The sequence below is a fragment of the Rhipicephalus microplus genome, chromosome 2 (assembly GCF_043290135.1).
Source record: "Rhipicephalus microplus isolate Deutch F79 chromosome 2, USDA_Rmic, whole genome shotgun sequence".
NCBI classification, from domain to species: Eukaryota; Metazoa; Arthropoda; class Arachnida; order Ixodida; family Ixodidae; genus Rhipicephalus; species Rhipicephalus microplus.
Window position 1 is genome coordinate 278900144 of NC_134701.1, and position 22016 is coordinate 278922159.

At 46.3% G+C, this 22016-nt stretch overlaps 2 protein-coding genes across 3 annotated transcripts in view; one reads left to right on the top strand and one right to left on the bottom strand.

Moving 5' to 3' along the window:
• LOC119163070 (DNA-binding protein RFX6) overlaps positions 1-212 on the bottom strand; it is a 283694-nt gene extending 283482 nt beyond the window's left edge. Inside the window, exon 1 of the mRNA XM_075882089.1 lies at positions 75-212. Within this exon, the coding sequence (XP_075738204.1) occupies positions 75-116 (42 nt within the window). The 5' untranslated portion in view covers positions 117-212. The remainder of the gene's footprint in view (positions 1-74) is intronic.
• LOC119179496 (glutamine synthetase 2 cytoplasmic-like) lies at positions 115-20193 on the top strand. 2 transcript variants are annotated; one of them, XM_037430583.2, is made up of 6 exons: positions 115-268; positions 5330-5497; positions 6475-6627; positions 9601-9728; positions 12585-12787; positions 19297-20193. In XM_037430583.2, the coding sequence occupies exons 1-6, from the start codon at positions 115-117 to the stop codon at positions 19580-19582; spliced, it is 1092 nt and encodes a 363-aa protein (XP_037286480.2). In that variant the 3' UTR covers positions 19583-20193. The 2 variants fall into 2 exon arrangements, with proteins under 2 accessions (XP_037286480.2, XP_075738209.1); XM_075882094.1 differs by lacking the exon at positions 9601-9728.
• The last annotated feature ends 1823 nt before the right edge of the window (positions 20194-22016 follow it).

A 22016-nucleotide genomic window follows, 5' to 3' on the forward strand; every position in this document is an offset into this window, starting at 1 on the left:
CCGCCTAAATACGCTATCGCGCGATGATATGCCCGTCGCCATACTAAGAAGGCATTCGGCAACTTGGAGCTTACCTCGGTAGTCTTCGGTGTTTTCTGCACGCGAGACGCGGACATGGCCGTGGACAGAGCGGCAGTGCTACAACGATATCTCGACCTGGATCAGCCGGACGACGCCGTCTTCTGCACGTACGTCTTCGTCGATGGAACTTTGGAGAGAACTCGGTGCAAGACCAGAACTCTGGACTTCGAGCCGAAATCCGCTGAAGGTGCAGTATCTCTGTGTGTACAAAGGATAGATGAAAACGATTAAGAGATGCTCAAAGGAATGCTTGTATAGTCAATTACAACCTAAGAATTAATACAAGCTCCGCCCTTGCAGCGTAGCCAGAAATATTTTTTCTTCGGTAGGAGGGGACGTGGACGTGTTATACAATAGTTTATGTACACTTGTGCAGGCGTTAGTACATATGCCGGTATCTGTACACATGCAAAGTTGTATAATGATCATGGGAGGCGGGTACAAATCACCCCCAATTTTTTTTCAATTTTGTGTGTACATATACACGCACGCACACAAACACATGCACGAATGCATACAAAAAGATCATTGAACCACACCCTTCCTTCCCGAAAAAAATGTCTGGGTATACGCCTATATATGGTGGTCTAATGCGAAATAATAGAGGTAGAAAAGAAGCGCGCAAACAGGTTCTGTTTCTTTTTGTCGCCTAATGCAAAGTGGCTCACGGCCGCATGTGGAAATGGTCACATTATATAAAATGGAAATGTAAACGCTGTGCAACATTAAAAAAAAACGAAAAGGACTAAGCACACGATAATTAAGAAGTCGGTGAGGTAAAAACTAATAAAGTCCATAGAAATAATATCGAACAAAAAAATGTTTTCAGTGGTGGCTGTGGTAGGTTGTGGTTGGTTGAATGTATTTGTGTAGCGCAGTCAGAGTAGCATTTCGGTGCACCCAAACTTTTCGGCCTCAAATGACAAAATGTTAGAAGTCGTAAATAGTAAGCCAAGCATAATGGTCGGCATTTCAAGAAACATTCTACGCAGTGGAGCTAAACGGTGGCATGATATATGAAAAAAAAAAGTTATCTATAGCTTCCGATAATAATAATAATAATAATAATAATAATAATAATAATAATAATAATAATAATAATAATAATAATAATAATAATAATAATAATAATAATAATAATAATAATAATAATAATAATAATAATAATATCGGTTGTTTTACGTTCTAAAATTACGATATCATTATGAGATACACTATATTGGAAGTTTCGACCATCTGATGTTCTTTAACGTGCATTTGCATATAGCACAACACACGAGCCACGACCATTTAACGTATGCATCTAAATGCGACCGCCGCCGCTTCCGAGCACGATTCGGCGACCTGCAGGTCTGCGACCAAGCAGCGTAACTACTATTCTACCGATGTGGACACATATTATTTCAAGCCTCATTGCAAACTTCAGAGAGGTATAACGAGCAGCCAGATTTTAGGAATGCAATAATTGAACCACAAAACTCCATATACGGCGAAAGCTTGAGCTCACGTTCACCGTGGCTTTGTTTTCGCAGTATCAAAACATGAAAGAACATGTGACTTTGCATGCCACAGCTGTTGCGAGAGTTTTGTATAATCTTCTATCTTTATTGCCATCGAATGCGCGCGGGAAATTTGCTCTTTTCGAAAATGCCGCTGTAACGCTGGACACTGGCGGTATAGCACGAGGCCAGGCGTGGGAGAATCCTGTGGTGCTTCCACAAATCGCAGCGCATTAGAATTGTCGTTGAGCTGCACGACTACTCTCGTTAAAGAAACAGGGACGGCCACTCTATGCAAGCACACACACACACACATTTTGCATATTTTAATCGAGTGGCCATGGGAAAAGAAAGATCAATTCACGTTTCAGCGATCGCGTTCCTATAGCTAGCTGCCAAAGTGTCTACGCATGCAGCTGCGTATAGCCCTCTGTAGAAGGACCGAGAACTGGGCCAATTGGTGAGAGCACTTGAATATATTTTAACACAGCGCACGACTACGCGGACACAAGAGAAGAAGGGACTGCGGGAATTGTCCCTTCCACTCTTGCGTACGCCTAGTTGTGCGCTGAGTTACAATATGTTCAAGTGCGTAACCCTCAGCTATATCTAGCTTAGCTTAGCTTACCTTAGCTACGCTACTCTAAAGTTAGCTCATTACATCAATGGCAATGTTCACAATGCTGTAATACGACAAAAAGTTGCATATTCTGCAACAGTCTTACACGGCCTTTCCCGCACATCAGAGGAGCGACTTCAAAGACTATTAACTAGGGGACTGCGCGTCTGCCTAGGTGTTCGACGAGCGACTTCCAGCAGCCTTGTCATAGCATAGACTCGACAACCACCCTTTCCAGTCATGAGAACAATCGAAACATGCCGCCATTTTTTTCGCTTACACACGCAACACAAGAACCACCCATTGGCACTGGAGATTATACGAAGGGGTAAAAGCAATGTTCATAAAGAAATACAGAGTAATGTACATATATTACCAAGAAATGAATTTTGGAGCTCTGAAATGGACTATTCTCCATGGCTGCTAGCAATACCAAGCATTGAATTCTCAGTGAATGGCATTATCAGAAAGAGAGACATGTTCATCGAAGCTGCTCAAAAACTAGCGCTTTATCAGATACACATGCGGTATCCAGGGCACATAAACATTTACAGAGGTGGCTCAAGTATAACAACGTCTTCAACATCGGCATTTATTGTACCACAGCTGAATATTCAGGAATAATTTAAATTATGTCGCATGACGTCAGCTACTACAGCTGAGCTTCTTGCGATTCTCTATGCAATAAAGTTTATAAACTCGGCAGCAGACGCGAGAAACTGGGTACTTTTCAGTGACTCACAGGCCGCATTAAGATCACTCTCCAGTACAAACAGGACAGTAATAAGTGATAGTATGACATACGAAACGCTGAAAGAGCTCACCAAAGCAACAAAACGCAACATGAGATCAAATTCCAGTGGATACCTCGCCATTGCAACATTCCTGGAAACACAGCTGCCGATGAAGCAGCACGACAAGCACATCGTAAAGATGTTACTGTTTCTTTACCAATTTCGAAAAATGAATTACGTAGTATTATAAAGACTACAACTTTCAGAATCAGCAAAACTGCTTGGCTTGACCAAGGTGCAAGAGCTGCAATTTATATCACATCGATCCATTTATTAAATTCAAAATTACGGTGGCATTAGATAGAAGTATGGAAACTCTAATTCACCGATTGAGGCTAGGCACCGCATACACAAAACATTTCTTTGCACATAATTCGCAGAGCTGAAACTCCCGAATGTGAATGTGGATTTATAGATGAAGACGTATGTCACCTCCTCATAGACTGTCCACATAATGACACCTCGAGACGCAGTCCTAAATCAGAACCGTTGGGATTAGACCGCAGACCGTTTAGCATGAAGAAACTTCTGGGCCCATGGCCAACTGGAATTTTACAGTCGCACGCTTTAAAAGCATTAACACGTTTCTCACAAGACAGCGGAATTGCTGACAAGTACTAAAAAATAACAAACTTTCATTTGTATAGCAAATGTACTTATTATGTGCAGTATCACGTGACACCCATCATATGTGTGTGCTGAAGTGAATGACGTGTCGACCATTATGTACACAAGAGTGAATATATCTTCATAAGGACCAGGCGTGTGCTCTGCTGTTTTGTGCTGGTTGGACCGAATATCAACGAAGGACATTATCAGAGACTTAATTATTTGACTTTCGAACATTACCATTTTGTTGTGATATGTGCGTATAAGTGTATCTTTGCATATCTGTGCCCGATTGTTCCATTTTCCATGCACAGCTTTGTATGTTCTACTTTAGGATACGTGTTCAAGTTGCACTCAAGGGCTATGGAGTAGCCGGCACCATATTTGTGCGCAAACATCTCCTTATATATCATATTAAAAAATGGCATGGTGTAATGGCCTCGAAATGAAGCCGTTAGAGTCCCGTAAGCAGCGCTGGATCTGATAGCGCAGACATGCTTACCATGTACCACATGGAGGCGACACCAACGCCGCTTCTCAAAAGTCTCTCCGTCTGTACCTTCGGTGGCAAAGGTGCCTTACGCTAATCGAGGCTACGCCTCCTGTATTCCGCTATCCTGCAAAGTTCAAAACGTGTGCGAACTGCCTAGAACACGCGAATAGTTCCCAAAACTACATCTATAATGATAATAACTCTATTACCACGCAGCGAAACCGATGCCACGTATAAAAGCCGTTCCTATAGGACTGCTTGTTTATTAGAAATGTAGCCGGAAAGCTTTTTTCAGGGGGAAGGGGAGAGGGGGTATCCAATCACCATTTGGATATGTGTGAATGTGTATACGCACATTCAAAATTCAAAAATTTTGAGAAGGTTTGGATCCCAACCCCCCTTCACTTCCCCGGGCAACGCCAGTGATCACGCCATCAACGCACGGCATCAGTACATTACGACATAACGTTTGAAAGCAGTGCTTAGGCATATATGACAATTTACACTTTATTGAAATGACGGAGGGTGAAATTTCTTCCGAAAACCTCCACTAGCGTGTATTTGATGACAGCTTCAGGTACGTCAAGCTTCGCGAATCAATTAACTAAAACGACGCCCACCTCTGGCATGATTGCCGAAACGTTCCCCACTCTGTGAAATATTGCCCCAGACTTCACTAAGCCTTTCGTGAATAGATAAAAGTCACACGGCCGTCCTGTGCACATGAACGCAATCTAAGATAAAGGAAAGCTACTGCTATCAGTTGAGAAATCGTATCGCCGGCTTTACGCATACAGCACATCACACACTCCATCCTGGAGTGCCCATCACTGAAGCTTCGAACGCCGCTAGCAGAGACGGAAATAATTCTGGGACAGGTACTATCTGCTATAAGGTAGATTACGCGTGTATTCTACGATGACTTTCTCGTAATTACTCAGAATACTCGCGGTATGAGAGTCTTATTTTATTGGAGCCCCCCCCCCCCTCCAAAACATAGCATTCCCGCAATTTCCTAATCAATAATAAAATAATAACTAAACAAAATCAATAAATAAAGGAGGATACTCCGCTGGCGGTCTTATTCCCTCACTCACTGACCACCTCCCTCTCTCCCTCCTCCCTCAGTCACTCGCTCACTCACTCACAAACTCACTCACCTACTCACTCATTCGCTCAGTTATCCACTAACTTATCCATTCCCACCTTCCTTAATCTATTTATCTTGACGCAGAGTGCCCGGAATGGACATTCTGCGCCCTTGCATCGTACCAGTGGCCGGACGCAGGCCCCAAGTCTGAGGCCTACCTGTCACCTGTCGCCCTGTTCCGGGACCCCTTTCTCAAGGGCCGCAACAAGCTCGTCCTCTGCGAAGTACTCCAGCACGACCGTTCACCAATGAGTAAAACGCGACTCATTCCTTTTCCCTCTGTTAGAAAAATCAAGGCAGCTTGCACTGGTGGTGCCAAGCCTGCAGGAAATACGCAGCCTTCTTTGTTTCTCTTCGGTTTTCGCTTTCTTTACTTCCTCCTCTATTTCTTTATTCTACCTTTTTCCAGTATTTCTGTGTTTTTATGTAATTATTTCAACTTATCTATATCGTCATCAAGACGCTCGAAAAACAACAGAAAAAAAAAGACTTCTCTTTCGAGCGGGCGTGCGCTCAAACGGCCACGCTATGCGTAGTTTTCCCTGCGTTACGCCAACTGACAACAGCATACGACGGTGACGTCATACGACAGCAGACGACAGCCCGGCTCCCTAAAGTGCTGCGCACGGCAGCGCACTACTGCAATGCGCGGTAGCGTCTCTGCGGTGCGAGCAGCTTGCGCGATGTTCTCTCGCTTTGTGTGCCAGCAATGCAGTGAAGGCCACCACCGAGTACTTCGCCACGATCATCGTCTGCCGTCTACGCAGACAGTTCAAACCTTACGCGTGGCAGCTCCCACAATTATATGTTTTTTTTATTTTGTACGCTCGATAATCAGCCGTTACTTACAGCATAAGCAGGTATGCATGTTCATCTCGCAAAGAGTTCGATCTGTTTATAAGCAAAATATATGGAACAGTATCTCTTCTGCGCTCGGAAAATTAGGCTTTTAGGAAACGTGGCGCATTGCAGAGCTCTCCCCTAAGCATTACATATAGATAGAGAGCAAGATAGACAAAGAGAGAAACTTTTCATAAAAGAAAAACAGATTTTTTTCCGGCGTGTTTTTAACCTATGACAAACTACTTCGTATATTTTCGCACCTGGATCGTTCGCACATTGACGCGTTACGAGAGCCTGCAGGCCTCCCATACTGATGTTGCCCAGCGCGCCAAGAGCTTCACGACAGTTTTGGCAGCGGTTTCGCTTTCATTCTATTCCCGTTTCAGAGACTAATACCCGCCGAAGCTGCCTCAACGCAATGAACAAGGCGAAAGACCAGCAACCCTGGTTCGGTATCGAGCAAGAGTACGTGGTGACTGAAAAAGACGGACACCCAGTGGACTGGCCAAGAGACGCTAAGCATACAATCAAGGCTCTAGGTAAATAGCGTGGTACTTTTGCAGCTTATGCATGTACTTTGTAAGCCATAAACGGCTTACACAAGGCCACAAGTACAAGCGGTCTATCCATCTTCCCTGTCGTGTATGGCACATAAGCTGTTCTGAAACTACATCTGGTCTTTTTGTGTTATGTTGAGGGCTTATGCCCATGTGTCATGACGAAGCCTTGAAAATTTCGCGTGCTGTAGGTTTCCCAACAATTTTTGCCCCACAACGGTGACCTAGTAGCTAAGGTACTCGGCTGCTGACCTGCAGGTCGCGGGTTCGAATCCTGCCGGCGGCGGCTGCATTTCCGATGGAGGCAGGAATGTTGTAGGCCCATATGCTCAGATTTGGGTGCACGTTAAAGAACCCCAGGTGGTCGAAATCTCCGGAGCCCTTCACTACGGCGTATCTCATAATCATATGGTGGTTTTGGGACGTTAAGCCCCACATATCAATCAATCAATCACACCAATTTTACTTTGCATTACGGCGAAGCAATGAAGCCTCCCGTTGTTTGTCAGCGCTCATCCCATGTGCCCCTTCGATTGTATGTACTTCGTGACTTTTCATGACATAAAATTATCAGCGCAAACACAGAACACGCCCCACAAAGAGGACACACACGCGAGCGCTGAATATCAACTGCTTTATTCCTTCATATGTCGATGCATATTTATGCGCAATTCAGCCTTATCGCGCGTGCGCACACAACGAAAGTTTTAGACCAGTTAAGTAGTGATGAAAAGGGTGGATCAGATCCGCGACGACAAGAAACTGTATTCATATGAATGCAGGGACACGAAACTGTAGCTGGCACACAGACGATCTCTTTTCGTAGTGTGAAAAGCTTCCAAATCCAGCCACGCATGCTCATTTTGGCATCTGCCAAAACTCGACGTCTATTGAAATCCTGCTTCACACCTGCTGAAAGAGAATATGAACCACAAGACGGGCTCCTTTATCGGCATTTTTGTTTCATTCTTCATGTTGACTTAGTCGCTCGTTGACGCGTCTCCCCGTTTGCGGACATCCGCTTGCGTATACATTCAACATGGTGTTGGCTTGCCCATCTAACCCGGCGGTCCCCCCGATCAACTTCCCTTTTACCCCCTACACGAGAGAGCTGGAAGGCTGCCCTGTTCGGCTGCTCGGCCTTTGAGGGTCTGAGCCCTCGTGGCCAGGACGCATGCCGCCGCTGAAGCCATAAGGGTCCCGGACTAGGGACTCCTTCTATAGAGTTTATACAGGGTCGGCCCTGAAGGCAACTTCTATATTTCTCTTGCAAATAGTCTAAATAAATGTTTTTCACCACCACCACCACCACCCCGTTTGACCGACGTTATCCATGTCCTTTTGATCAGATCTTCTCTTTTGTAAGTCTGTATCCAGCTAGCTCGTAGAACAACAATGTTGCAGGCCGATACTGCGTCGCATCTTAGTTCTGTTAAATACACAGATGTCTCCTCTTAAATATACAGGAAAGGAGCTGTGGAGTTATTTGCATAATCTGCGAACAAATACACAGCAGTGACGGCAGTAACATTGGTGTCAATCCTGTTAGTGCTCCAGGTAGCTGACATTAAAAAAAAGGTGCTATTTTGACTTCATCTAAATTATCGGCAGCTCAGTGCTGGTTACCACGACCCTTCATAGAAATAACTACTGTCGGTAACATGTTGCTGAGCAGCAGAGACCGGTAGTGATGCAGCCATCATGTTCAAAATTATTGCTCAAGGGATACCTTACTGTCCCAACGTGGGAGTCACCTGCGTCAACCTACGCGTTGATCTTCAGAACCTAGATTTAGTTTACGCTACCATACCATACCGTAAAGTGCAGATGTGACAACGACGTCCCATTTATTTTATTGCGATATATGCACACTCTCAGCTGATTTTCGCTGTCACCGTCATGTCCTGGATTTGGAACCAGCGACCCCTCCATCCTCAGAGCACTAGGCCACGTCGCTTTTTATTTTTTTATTTCATGGTATTTAATAAAATGCTTGCTAGAATGAACATAAAATGACACTACTCGTATAGAATCTGGGTACGATCACATATCGACAATAAGCGCTCTAGCATTACTGAAGAAACATCCGAAGCTAAGTAGAGTATATAGCGAGAGTTCTTGAAACCACGTTATGCAGAAAAGGTGGTGAGGCTAAGTGATATCCATCTCACTATATAACGGCGAGCTATATACTATATGCACCATTTACCCCTGGCTTAATGTCAGTGGACCTAAAAGAAACATTCTCGAGCAAAGGTCGTATGTCTCGCTAGCAGTTATGCGGCACCAAAGTTCTCCGAATCCCCCGTGATGGGCGGGAGCCACACATCAAAGAAACGAGCAAGCAAGCAAACTTCTTCCACTATCCAGCCGCTTCTGGCGTTGACGCCCACACTGCAATGTCTGGGACTATCTGAGGTAGACGTTTCAGTGAAGTGCATTGGAACTGTACTTTTCACTACCGTCACCGTAATCGTCGACGCCGACTGACTCCAAGGAAGAAAACGCCGGACAAACGCCGGCGAAACTGTATGTATAGTATGACCTTTATGGTGCCATCGCGTGTCGTACGAACACCCGCGGAACAGCTCCAACGGAATTCTGATCGCGCAGAAGCAATGCGGGATTGTATAGGTGCCACGACACACGAAGAATACGCTGCTGTACGTGCGGGTTTGTACACTGCCTTTCGTATGGTTCATAATCTTCCTTACTTCAAGTAACAGTCCGTTGGGGTGTTATCGCAATCGCTGCTTCGTTTTTATGCCGAAAAAGTGCTTTCTTTTTTTTAATAACGTAAGAAAACATCTTAAGCGAGGTATCGGGTGACATTGGATGATTCAGAGCACAAGCTAAATGCAGCTTCTCAGGTGAAGGGCCTGATAGTATGTTTTGTTTTTTTATAGAACTGTCTGAACCAACTCACTAAGGTTCGTTCTATCCTTTCTCATTGAGGTCCCTACTGCTACGGCGTCGGGGCTGATGTCACTTCCGGGAGATACATATCGGACGCTCACTACAAGGCATGCACCTACGCCAGCGTCAAAATGGCCGGCACAAACTGTGAGGGCGTCCTATCGCAGGTAAAACCTTGTTTTCATGTTGAACGTAAGATTCGTAACAAAAAGTATACCTGGAAGGCGATGATTCGCTTAATCTCTTTCTTCGGTGTAATAACAACAGAGCATTATTATTATTATTATTATTATTATTATTATTATTATTATTATTATTATTATTATTATTTGACTTTCCAAGCAAGAAGGCGTAGCCGATAGCAGCGTAGACAACGAGAGTCGCAAAGTGGGCTTGTTGTAAATCAATAAATCATTTAGCTGCAGCACGAACTCGGCACAAGGAAAAACGACGGCACGAAGCCGGAGAGGACGCACACTCAGTGCTACTTGCAACATGAATGCTTATTTGCAATGCAACAGCAAACAAATATCACCTGATGGTAACACAGCAGACGTGCGTGATCGAGTCGCCTATGAAACGGCATCACAATAACTGATAACCGCACACTATCACATTGCCATCGTTTCGTGATAGACCCTCTTGGGGACGTCTGCGTTATGAAGCTATTCGTATCATTGTCGACTAAAGAGTTGGGTTTCCTGTGGAAACAATGACCATCCGCAACTGTGCGATTATCACGTGATTTGATATTGATATATATGGGGTTGATATTGATAGATATGGGGTATCGCGACACAAATAAGCGAAATTGCTTACAGCACACGCACGTGCGAGAAACATACGTAGGTTTCAACAACCGAGCACAGCGTCGTCACGCTGGTATCCGCGAATTTCGGTGAGTCAAACACCGGCAATACACGGGGAAGCACTAAAACGACGCACGAGCACACGTTAATTGTTCTTGCGGAACGGCGCACCACGAAACAGAGTCGGAGCCGAAAGCGCTCACCGTTGTTGTAGATAGATATTTGGGGTTTAACGTCCCAAAACCACCATATGATTATGACAGACACCGTAGTGGAGGCTAGAGTATAAAGTTGGGCATGTTGGTAAGACATAGAGACATAGGAGCATGCATATATATGTGCGCTCCTCGAAATAAAATTTTGTTGGAAGTAAGCGCTCCCTTCTGTCCCTTCCCTTGTCCTATGTTTCTAAACGCGCTACGTCGATCTACTATACGTAGTGGAGGGCTCCCGAGATTTCGACCACCTGGGGTTCTTTAACGTGCACCCGAATCTGAGCACACGGGCCCACAACATTTCCACCTCCATTGGAAATGCAGCTGCCGCAGCCGTGATTCGATCCCGCGACCTGCGGGCCCGCAGCCGAGTACCTTAGCCACTAGACCACCGGGGCGGGCCGATTATCTCTTATTATGATGTTGTCCCACAGGTGACTTCCTTGCGCATACCTCTTATTACCACTACATGTTTTTAGTTGACAGTCACACTTCTGGTGTATATGGGATGTTCGGGCTCAGAAAAATATTGTTGTTCCTAGTGGCACTGCGTGGGCGTCTTCTTGGTACCTTCTTTTATACTTGTGTCGACTTCGAAGTGCAACCTATTTATTCCTTCGGGGCAGACACACCAAACTCTCCTGTTCATCATTTCAAGACTCACAGGGTGCCGTGTGCGCTCAGCTAAGACGAATGGCAGGCAGGAAGGCAGGCAAAAAACTTTATTTGAATCCGGAGACGACTCTCACTCGCCCTTAGCCCATCTATGGCTGCAGCCACAACGGTACGGGGACATGCATCTCTCCGCCCATGTCATGGGCTCTCTCGATAGTGCTTAGCTGGTCATGAGCCATCTTCGTTTTCTTAGTCGACGTAATGATTTCGCTCCGCCACACTCCGAAGGCTCTCTGCGCATGACGTAGCTTTCCCATACCGCCTCCACAATCGGAGGCACCTCACCTGGTTTTGCTCTGCCTCCGTGGTCAGTACACTCTTCGGTCAAGCTACGATGTCTTGGGATGACGTCAAAGTGTGGCGACTTCTGGCACTGATGATGCCATATTGTGGTGTCGTGACGTAATGATGATGTTTCGCGCCACTCGTGTAACACCACCGACGGTTAGCGACGACGCGGGGCGAGCGTCAAACTTCCGGTTTGTTGGGGCGTCTGTGGCTTTCACCTACACACATACAAAAAAAATGCGCTACTACAGGTAATAGTGCGCTACTGCACTTCTTAAGTGTGCTGACCTAATACTAAATTTTCGCTAAGGTATTTTACCTCTTGCGTGCGGCCCAGCAAGGCGCACGCAGCTCGTCCACATAACTGTACTAACTGTATCCTCGTTTCTTACTCTATCTTAGCGTACAAAACTGGGCGAGTCGCTTTAGCTTCATGATGTAAAACGCAACGAAGAAAGACAATAGACGAAAAATGAGGACACAGCACAAGTGCTGAATTAGCAGCTGCCATCTTCATTACAAAGAGGGGAATAAATACAACCAGTTCGGTTACGTGCGCATCCCCCAGACTACACGTAATTGTCACGCTTCTTCAAGTAAGGTAATTTCACATTTATATAGGTGCATGGATGGGGAACACAATTACCATTATTTTTCTTTGTGTAGACTGCTTGATGACTTCACGTGATTTTTTATGCATGTGTCCTGAAGATGATTATTGCATTTCCTCCCCATCCAGCTATCTAATGAATTTAGATCAGCTTACTTCAAAAAGCGCGCCAACCACGCGCCGTTTGGAGGATGCGCACGCAACTGAACTGATTGTGTATATTCTACCATTTCTAATGAAGACGACAGTTGCCATCTCACCGCTTGTCCTGTGTCCTCCTCCTTCTGTGCGTTGCTTTTATGCGCTGCATTTTACACCACGGTTGCTTTATCTGCTCTGTTACAATATCGGCCTATGATGTGTCGTACCAGTCACCGATAGCACGAATTCCAGCGAATAGATGAACCCAGGCCATCGTTTTCGCAGTGGGAATACCAGGTGGGTCCCCTGGAAGGCGTCCACGCCGCCGACCACCTCTGGATGTCGCGCTACATATTGGACCGCGTTGCCGAAGACTTCGGCGTGCTGGTCAGCTTGGATCCGATGCCTTATCCACCGGGAAACTGGCTCGGTTCTGCCATGCACACGAACTTCAGCACGAAGGCGATGCGCAGCGACGGCGGCATAAGGTGGGACTTCGTTCACCTCACCAACATTCATTCTGACGCATGTATTGAGAGTGCCCTCGTCTAGCCGAGATAGTAGAATGACCGATCATGGTTTTTTGTCAATTAATGGTACAGCGGTTTATTATCTGTCGATCACTCAATAAAAAATTGGCAAATCGATTATGTGCGAAGCACGAATGAGAAGTGTTGATGTGTGAACTTGGTATACGTGAAGCTAGCGAAACGGCCGCCAGCACATCATGAGCGTAGCATGCAGTCATGTTATTACATGACACGCATCTCATGATTATCATGTTTGCACCAGTCACATACCTTCGTCATCCATTCACGTACCGTAATACCAAATTCGGTATATGTGACCATAGCGAAACGGCCGCAAGCGCATCATGAGCGTGGAACGTAGTCATGGTGTCACATGACACGCATGTCATGATTTTCATGTTAGGGTCTGTCGCTTGTGCTCGTCATGCAATCATGTCATACCATACCAGTTTTGCAACATGCCATGTGAACGAAACCACCGCAAGAGCGACAGGACCATGCCATGTAAATAGCGACATACATGTCATGATTTTCATGTTATGTCTAGTCAAATAAGTTCTATATACGGCCATGTTATGCCATACCAAGTTTGATATCGATACCACTATCGAAACGGCCAGGAAAGCTAAAAGTCGTAGGTGGCTAGATGGATACGCTCAAAGTCGCCGAAGTTCGCTAAAAAATGCTTCGCATTTAAAACCTGCTGTTAGACGTGTCAGTTGTAATCAACGTAAAGACCTTCAGCACATGTCAATGAAACAAATAGAACAAGGGCGAGAAAAACAGCGGACAAGGCGAGTGATACGCTTTCCAGCACTAATGCAGCACCCAAGTAACAAATGGTTAACGGTGCACACAACAGCGCTGCCACAGCGCCCTGAAACATTTGTACTGATCCCAATACATACAGAAAAAATCCGAGCTACGCCTCTGGTAGAAATAGGGCATTTTGGTACACTTTTTCAGTCATAACTTCATTAGGATCGGCCCGCATTGTTACGGGGTTCATGGCGCATGTTTTCAAGCTTTGAAATTGTAGTAACTGTTCGTGTTAAAGGAAGGAAGGAAGGAAAATAGAGGGAAAAGAAAGGCAAGGAGGTTAACCAGCCTATAGGCAGCCGGTTTGCTACCCTGCGCATGGGAGAGGGATGGGGGAGATGAAAGAGAGCGGAGAAGGAAGATAGAAACAGCACATTCGGCAGCACACGCGCGCACACTCAGTCATAGTCCAGTCTTGTCTTTCGCGGTGTGTGACATTGCTGTTACAGTCGCTTGTTCAAGTCGGTGTCGCGTAGGAATTTCAACAGAGCCTTCGTCACCTTCTGTTGCAAGGTCTTCTCTCGGGCACTTGACAGAATAGTGTCCACAGACATTTGGCTGTTGTCGATGCGCGCAAAAGCCGATGCCAGTGACTGTCTCTGGATTTCATACAATGGACAGTCACACAGGATGTGGTGTAGCGTCTCTTCGCAATGACAGGCATCGCAGAGAGCGTTGTCGGCCATTCCTATGACAAAGGAGTAAGATTTTGTAAATGCCACTCCTAGCCATAAGCGTTAAAATAGAACACTATTTTTAAAATACTAACAATCAGGCTACAAACAACATTGATTCGGACAAGAAGAGACAAAAAGCGTGAGTAGGTATCGGGAATTTTTGCAGCAATTATGAGGCAAATGACAAGAAAGTATAATGTGGACTAGAAGTCAACTTGCGCCTGGCAGAGACCGAACCTTCAACCCTCGAATAAATAAATCATCCGCCAAGCGAGCTACAGCGGCGGTCATCACCACGTCCACCCTATAAGGGTATACAGTGGAACCTTGGTGATACCATCACGCCTCGTATGAATTTCAGGATGATACGAAATTTTCTGTAGTACCTACCAAGGCCCCTAGCCTGCAATGTAAAGGACTACCGATGCACCAAACCGACTTTCACTCCGCGGCGTTTGATACAATCGTACGTTACCGTGCAGATACAAACAGATGCTGCCCGCGCAGTCGCGGAAAACGCGACAATCATGAACTGGTGCGCGAATTCAAGCACAGGCATGTGCGCCGCGCGACCACTTGCCATCAGCGGCGCGACGTAGCCTCCGAGGTAATGCGCGTGAATCTTTGAGGCCTTAATGTACCCTGTGTGCCTTCGCGTTTAGCATACACATAACGCTGGCATCGCCTATTTGTCTCTCTCTAACTCGTTCACACGTGCTGTTGTGCTCGAGGTAGCATCATTGCACTTATCACCATATCGCACTCAGACATCCTGTAAAACGAGGACGAGGTCCGAAAGGAAAAAACGAACAGACTTAACGGAGGAGCTGTAGGGGGTAACAGCGCACAGTAAGACACAGAGGAGGAAGGGCGACGCAAACAAGGAGCTAGGCCTCGTAACGTCAACTCGCATGATTGTTCGGGACGTGCACACCTGCCAACTCTCCGATTTGCACCGGCGACTTCCGAATTTTCAGCAAACCTCCAGCTTATGCGTGCACAGCTGTTAAGTTTCCAAAAAAAAAAAAACAAACACGCATAACGCCACCACGATAAGAAAAAAAATGGCAGCATATCCACGGAGTGAATGATGGAGAGTGGGGCGAAGCATTCGCCCGTCCATGCGTCCGTCTGTGTGACCGTCCATGCGTCTGTTCGTGCGCCCGTCCCTGCGTTCGTTCATGCATCCGCCCCTGCGTCCGTTCATGCGTCCATCCATGCATCTGTCTGTGTGTCCGTTCGTCCATCTATTCAACACTCCAAGTCCCACCATCTCGCATCTTTTTATCATATATTCCCCATATAGAAGCACCGCCATTCAGTGGACATTCCAAGGACTAAACGAGAGGTGGCACACGCACACTTTCTTACGGCTTGCGCATCGGGTCTACTTCCCACATTCAACCACCTTGAGTTCATGGTATATACTAGTTCATTGTGTTCATGGCCCTGCGGCTCAACGCTCGCTAAACCTTTCTAAAACTAAAGAGGTTACACCCAGCGAGTATACTGTAGCAACCTTTTCTTGTCCGATAGTGCTCAATGTACATGCCAATGGCTGCTATTGGGGATCGCAGCGTGCGCGTTGACTAAAAGCCGAATGCTCCTGTCTCTCATTCCCCATTAGCAGCCATTGGCATGTACATTGAGCACTATTTTTTATTGTTAAACAACGCACATAAGAAATCTCTCACCGGCACCACCTTGGAGTTCAAATGTTATACCTATTTCGTATATGTGCCACTGGTGGTTACGTACTACGAGGGACGCCCAAGCCACGCCATAAGGAGCTTCGCCCCTAACCCCTAAAAATTGCGCCAACTCCCGCCAAAGGGAACCATGCGTAGATGCAAAGCAGCAGTAGCTAACGCTTACACTGGCGGCGACGTTGACGCTGGCACTCATCGCGACGTTGCGCAGGCGAGAAACCTGAGGAGGCGAAAAGCACACAGTGATGGACCGGTGTTTCCGACTGGAACATGCCAATCGCGGCAGTGAGAGACAGAAGACTCCGATCGGACACACAGACCCGCAGTCCACCTTTAGCTAACGCGCACGCTGCGAATTTTTATTGTTCAACAACGCACAGGAAAAATCTCCACCGACACTGCCGTGGAGGTAAAGATCATGTGGCTATGTATACGTGGTGGCCAGTGAACATTGTGCAGCTCGAAACAGTTCGCCTTTTCGAGCAAGGACCTCGCTAGCAAACGCTGCCTGGATCAGAGTTGCGAAGCGAGTGAGGGAAGCGTAGGAGAGAAGAGAGGATGCGCATGCGCAATGGAGTTGTAAACACCACGGGAAGAAATGCCTGGAGGAGAGGGAGAGCGAGCGTAGGTAAGCACACGCTCCCCGCGTCGGCGTTGCGAGGCGAGAGGGGTAGCGTAGGAGGGGAAAGAGAGGTGTTGAGAGGAGCGCGCAACTATAGAGGAGAGAGAAGACGGAGAGTTGCGCATGCGTATGGTGGGTGCGGACGCCGACACCGCGGGACATAAACCCGAGCAAGAGATGCTCCGCAACTAAGAAAACTAGGAGTTGTTCCGTGTACGAACAAAACTGATGAGCGAAACTCCTTTGCATGAGACGCGAACGACTGTGCGCCTGATCTCGCTGCTAGCTTTTACGAAGGCGGCTTGGTGGCGAGAAGATTGGGAGAGCGTCTTTTGCGCCAGGTGGCGGGAACGACTGAGCGAGTGAATGTGGGGTGCGCGTGGCGCAGCGCGAGTGCCACAGCGCCGGCGCTTCCGCTGCGAATTCCGCTCGGCGCGCTGGCCCAGCGCAGGGAGCTTCGACGGCGACGATTGTGAAGTGCGGGCCTAAGGAGCTTCGCTCCTAGTAATAAAAATGAAAGGCAGCGGTTATGAAATCTTCTGGCCTTCATCTATTCCGAGGAACGTGCTCTTTAAGTCCCTTTCACCACAGTACTGTCGTCATGCGAAAAAAGGTACTGTAATGAGGAAGGGGTACTTGCTGTCACAGGTCAGATCGCATCTGGCTCATTAATTACACACACACGCATGCGCCATATATTTGCAAGTACACGTATGACTTTTGGCGTCTCGAAACTTTACTCGCGATCATTTAGACCTGTTCACGGTGTTGCTGCTGTCCTGACAATGAATGAAAATGTACGCCAGCTCTCTTTTGATGCATACTATGTTCCGCGTTTTCTTGATAAGATGATGCGAATATTTCTAGGGACTTCGGGAGATTCATGTCACCGAGGTTTCACTGTATATGTGCATTTAGACCTGGGGGAGCCAGTCAGTGCCGCTAGTAGCTATGACGGCGAGTGCGTAACAATGTTTTCTGGCAGCTGGAGACTTTTACGACATGGCAGCTGAAAAATAATACCTCGCATACTACCTGAAGGTATCCTGTTTAGCCTGAAGTTTCGCTTTCGAGTGCAGTTTGAAACGTTATCTACGTTACGGGGCCACATTGACTGTAGGGAACTCTATGAGGCTCAGCCTAATAAATCCACTTTAGTTTTACTGCTAGCAGTACTGAGGTGGAAAACGCCCGCCAGCGTACGCCACCGCGTTCCCATGGCGCAAATGGTTGGCGAATGCGAAACGGCAGAGAGCAGTCAGGGTAAAGGGCAGTGAAAAGCAAAAGTACGATCGCATAAGCAGTGCGAAACCAGGTGATGTGTAGAAAGCTTTCGGAAGGGGCGAGGAAAGGGCGATGCATCGACTGAGACAAAAAAAAAAGAATGATGACGAAACTTGCTCCGAACTGATTCAGAAAATCCGTGAATCCCCAAACAAGTCCTCAATCATCATATAAAGATGTCACACGTTGTTATAGGTATGATTTACATGTCGATGGAAATATATACGAGGACTACATTACTGATAACAAAGCTGTGGGACGAATATCCTTTTGAAGATTCCAATTTTCAGGTTTGTGAAGTATGTGGCGAGGGGATCTTGAATTATAGGTTGCAGTTGAAAGTTGAAGCGAGCAATGTCGATACAGATTCCGATTCAAGGTTCTCTTGCTACCGCTTGCGTGCCGCCTCTGCTTCGCGAGCTCTCACTTCGGTATCTGCCTGTCGACGAAGAGCCTTGTTCGTAGCACTAAGTTGATATAATGCCTTACAGATGTGTAGTGGGTATCTCGCTTATTAGCGGACTGACGAATGGCATAGCGGTATACTGGGCGCTTCCCTATTTTATGAAAGTTACGATAGGCGTGTAGTGGTTACATTTCACAGCTGCGCCTTTAACGTACACGCCAAGGGAGATGCCCCGAGCATAAGAAGCTTGGCCAGCAAGCTCCTTTAGAAGAGAAAGACGATAGCTTTCGCCTTCGAGTCATTTCACAAGAATGCGTGAGGGACTTTGTGGATTTTTTATGGCAAAAAGCAAGAGCATAGTTACCAGATCCGACCAGTTGCTATAATGTGCCATGCGGAATCAGTTGTGCCACACGAAGCAGAACGGGAAGTTCATTTTTTTCTACGGAACTTTCGCCTCTGAGTGTGATTTAGGATGCTAAGTGTGAAACTTATTTGACACTTTAAAAAATGTGAAATCAAGTGGACTTGTTCAAGGAAATGATCCTCATCATGTTTCCTCTTATAGTTACATGTCATAGCAGAGAATTTCCAGGATTTAGGGTATTCATTTATGCATGCAGTTGGTGAATGTACTCGGTTGCAGATATTGCGTTCACCAGAAGGTTTAAAAAACAAGAAGCTTATGCTAAGGTGACATAGCCGTGTTATTATTTGCTCGCAATTTCATCTTTGGGGGCTCTGGATAATCTTGCAGCAACGAGCGAGCTGCGTCTGTCATCATGACTTGCTTTAGAAAAGCTCTTATAATAAAGTTTGCCGGGACTTGGCAGTGTGTTTTTATGACATTCAGGCATAAGACTTTTGTTCAACACAGAAAAAAAAACGAGCATGTGGAAAAAAATCCCAGCGCTTTGTAATTTATGTTCTCGCCTCTCCTCCTTGCACAGTGCCATCAAAGCTGCCATCGAGAAGCTGAAGAGCAACGCCGATGCCGATTTGGCCAAATACGACACGGCAAGGGTCAAGCGAAACAAACTCCGGGTCGGATCGGGAATGTACACCACGCCTCTCAAGCAGTTCACCGCCGACGAGTGCTCCAAGGAGGTCAGCGTGCGCATACCACGCACCGTAGTGGACGCTGGAAAGGGTTACCTGGAGGAGAGGAGGCCCGGAGGCAATGCGGACCCGTACACCGTTTGCGAGACGATCATCAGGACTGTGTGCCTAGACTAGAGTGATCGATTAACTGGCTTTTCTTAGCGAGCCGACTTCGCAATCGTGGGTACGCGTGTTAGACCCACTAATAACGAGAAATAACAGACGATGATGCCAAGTATATATAGAAGATATTATTATGCAGCCTTTAAAGCGAACGTAAAGGGGTGAGGGGGGGGGGGGTGACCATCACTGTAGCTCGGTTGATAGAGCATGGGACGCGGTGTTCGAAGGTCGTAGGTTCGGTGCCTGCAAGCGGCAAGTTATCTTTCAGCCTTTTTCTTTCTTGACATTTACAATGCAATTACTGCTAATAAGATCCATGTTACTTCGGCATCATTTTCTGTTGGCCCTCACTGATATTGTGTCTCACGAAGAAAAACGAGCCTTTTAAATTTATGCGGATACGAATGTTGCATTATGAAAGACAAGGTCTGGCTGTGCCCAGCCATACAGGCATCTTCGCTTCAAACCGAATGCCGAGTCCACTTCCAAGAGTCTACACAAACAGCAACCTGTTCAAAGGCCCGCGGATTCGCGGTGGGTACAGGCCTGCCAGTACTGTCAGCGGTCAAGTCTCATCGCGGGCGTGAACTATTCAGGACCCTAATAAAATTCCTGTCGTTTCATGTGGGATATCAATAAGACCGCTCCACAAAGGTACACGGAAAACTTTTCGGACGTTTTACCGTGCTGTACTGTCAGCCCTAAAACACTCGTATATATCTGCCTTTTTCAGTAGGTACATCGCCGCACCACTGAATATATTAACAATTTTCTTGTGACCTTCGAAACGCTTTCAGCGTTGTGCAGGCCTTTTTATAGCTGAATTGATTAAACTATAAGGCTGTGGATGCACAGCCAGGTATCATAAAACAAGCTGGCCGTTTAAATAATATAGGAGCTCCAATTCATGCAGTGGCGGAAAAAAATGTTCTTAAGGAAACTACCAGACTTTAAGTAAAGTTCATTTATTCATTCATTCATTCATTCATTCATTCATTCATTCATTCAAATGCTGTGGCAGAGACAAACTGGTGTATTATCTTGTTTTTTTTCTGTTTCATGCTATCATCGAAACGTTACCTTTGTTCCATTATGGATGGAAAGAATTTATGATAAATAAATATGACAAGCATCCAATAGCGCACGGTTGGAATTCCATGCAGAAAGAAAACGGTGTATCATACAAGCGTACAGTGTGTCCCTTGGTGTTCACTGTTAACAGCGCAAACTCGCACTCGCACTTGTTAAAAGTGGTGACCAATTCTTCCTTCCTGGCACGCATTGGACACAATATATCGAGGGGAGACAGATAATGCATTCGGGCGACGTGCGTGACCTCCACCGGAAAACTTCCGGTTTTCAATGGACACAATATCGGTGACAAATCCTCCTAAGAACAATCGCCTACAGGTACCACGCGTTGCTCAACCCAGTTTGTTGCACAACTGTGGTGCGTTCAGTGGAAAGTTTTCTTTTCTTTTTTTTTTGTTTCATGCAGCTATCAGTAGAGTAGCAGTTTCCTGGACATCTATGTGACGGATGCGTTGCGATAGGTTCATTATATTGGTTTTATTTGTTTTTCTGTGTGGGAGCATTCGCTATCTGTGAGATAACAAGGATGCAGGCCCTTGTTTCCGCAACGTTTTTAACGGACTGGTCCAGTTGATTATACATGATTAGACCCGTTGAAGTGGAAGAAGCTGCGCAAAGTTAAGGCTATCAACGGTACATATGTAGAAGGCCTATAGGCATGCGCTGGCTTTTCTATTTGCCGAGGTCAAAGTTCCACCAATTTCCGCCGCGGTAGAGCAGTGGTTATAGTGCTCGGCTGCTAACACGAAGGTCGCGGTTCGATCCCGGATGGGGCACTCGCATTTCGATGAAGGCAAAATGCCAAAGGCCCGTGTACTGTGCCATGGCAGTGCACATTAAAGAGCACCAGATAATCAAAATTTCTGGAGTCCTCCACTGCGACATCCCTCATAACCATATCAAGGCTTTAGGTTCTTAAACCCCAAATATTCTTATCAGAACCGTGTAAAACAAAAACACTGCGTGCCGCAAATCTGAATTTTTAAGTTGAAAACTGTTTTCATTCATCAGTACTCGGAGGCAGTATTGGCTGTTATTCGCGAATGAAATGTCTTGTCTCGGAAAGGAATTCTATCTATATAGTGTATAGGGGCTCCGCACCGGTCAGCTGAAATTTCTTGTACCAACAAATACCACTCAATCCTGATGCTGGACACAATATTAGCGAAGGCGATTAGCCTGCGGCAAAGATCACTTGCAAAGGCACACATTCGTAAACTCGATCATATGCTGTGAGCTCACTGCTTCTCCCTCGCGGCGAAACTGTGGCCTTTTTTTGCACTTTTCATTGAGTATATGCAACCAATAACTTGGCCCAGCTTTCCAGCCTAGTGGAGAAAGCAATGTCGGTTCG

Excerpts from the sequence above, each read along its gene's own strand:
- LOC119179496 (XM_037430583.2), top strand. The coding sequence starts at position 115 with ATGGCCGTGGACAGAGCGGCAGTGCTACAACGATATCTCGACCTGGAT. Across the intron at positions 9,729-12,584 it reads GTGAGGGCGTCCTATCGCAG|TGGGAATACCAGGTGGGTCC; the intron begins GTAAAACCTTGT and ends TCGTTTTCGCAG. Across the intron at positions 12,788-19,296 it reads CGCAGCGACGGCGGCATAAG|TGCCATCAAAGCTGCCATCG; the intron begins GTGGGACTTCGT and ends CTCCTTGCACAG.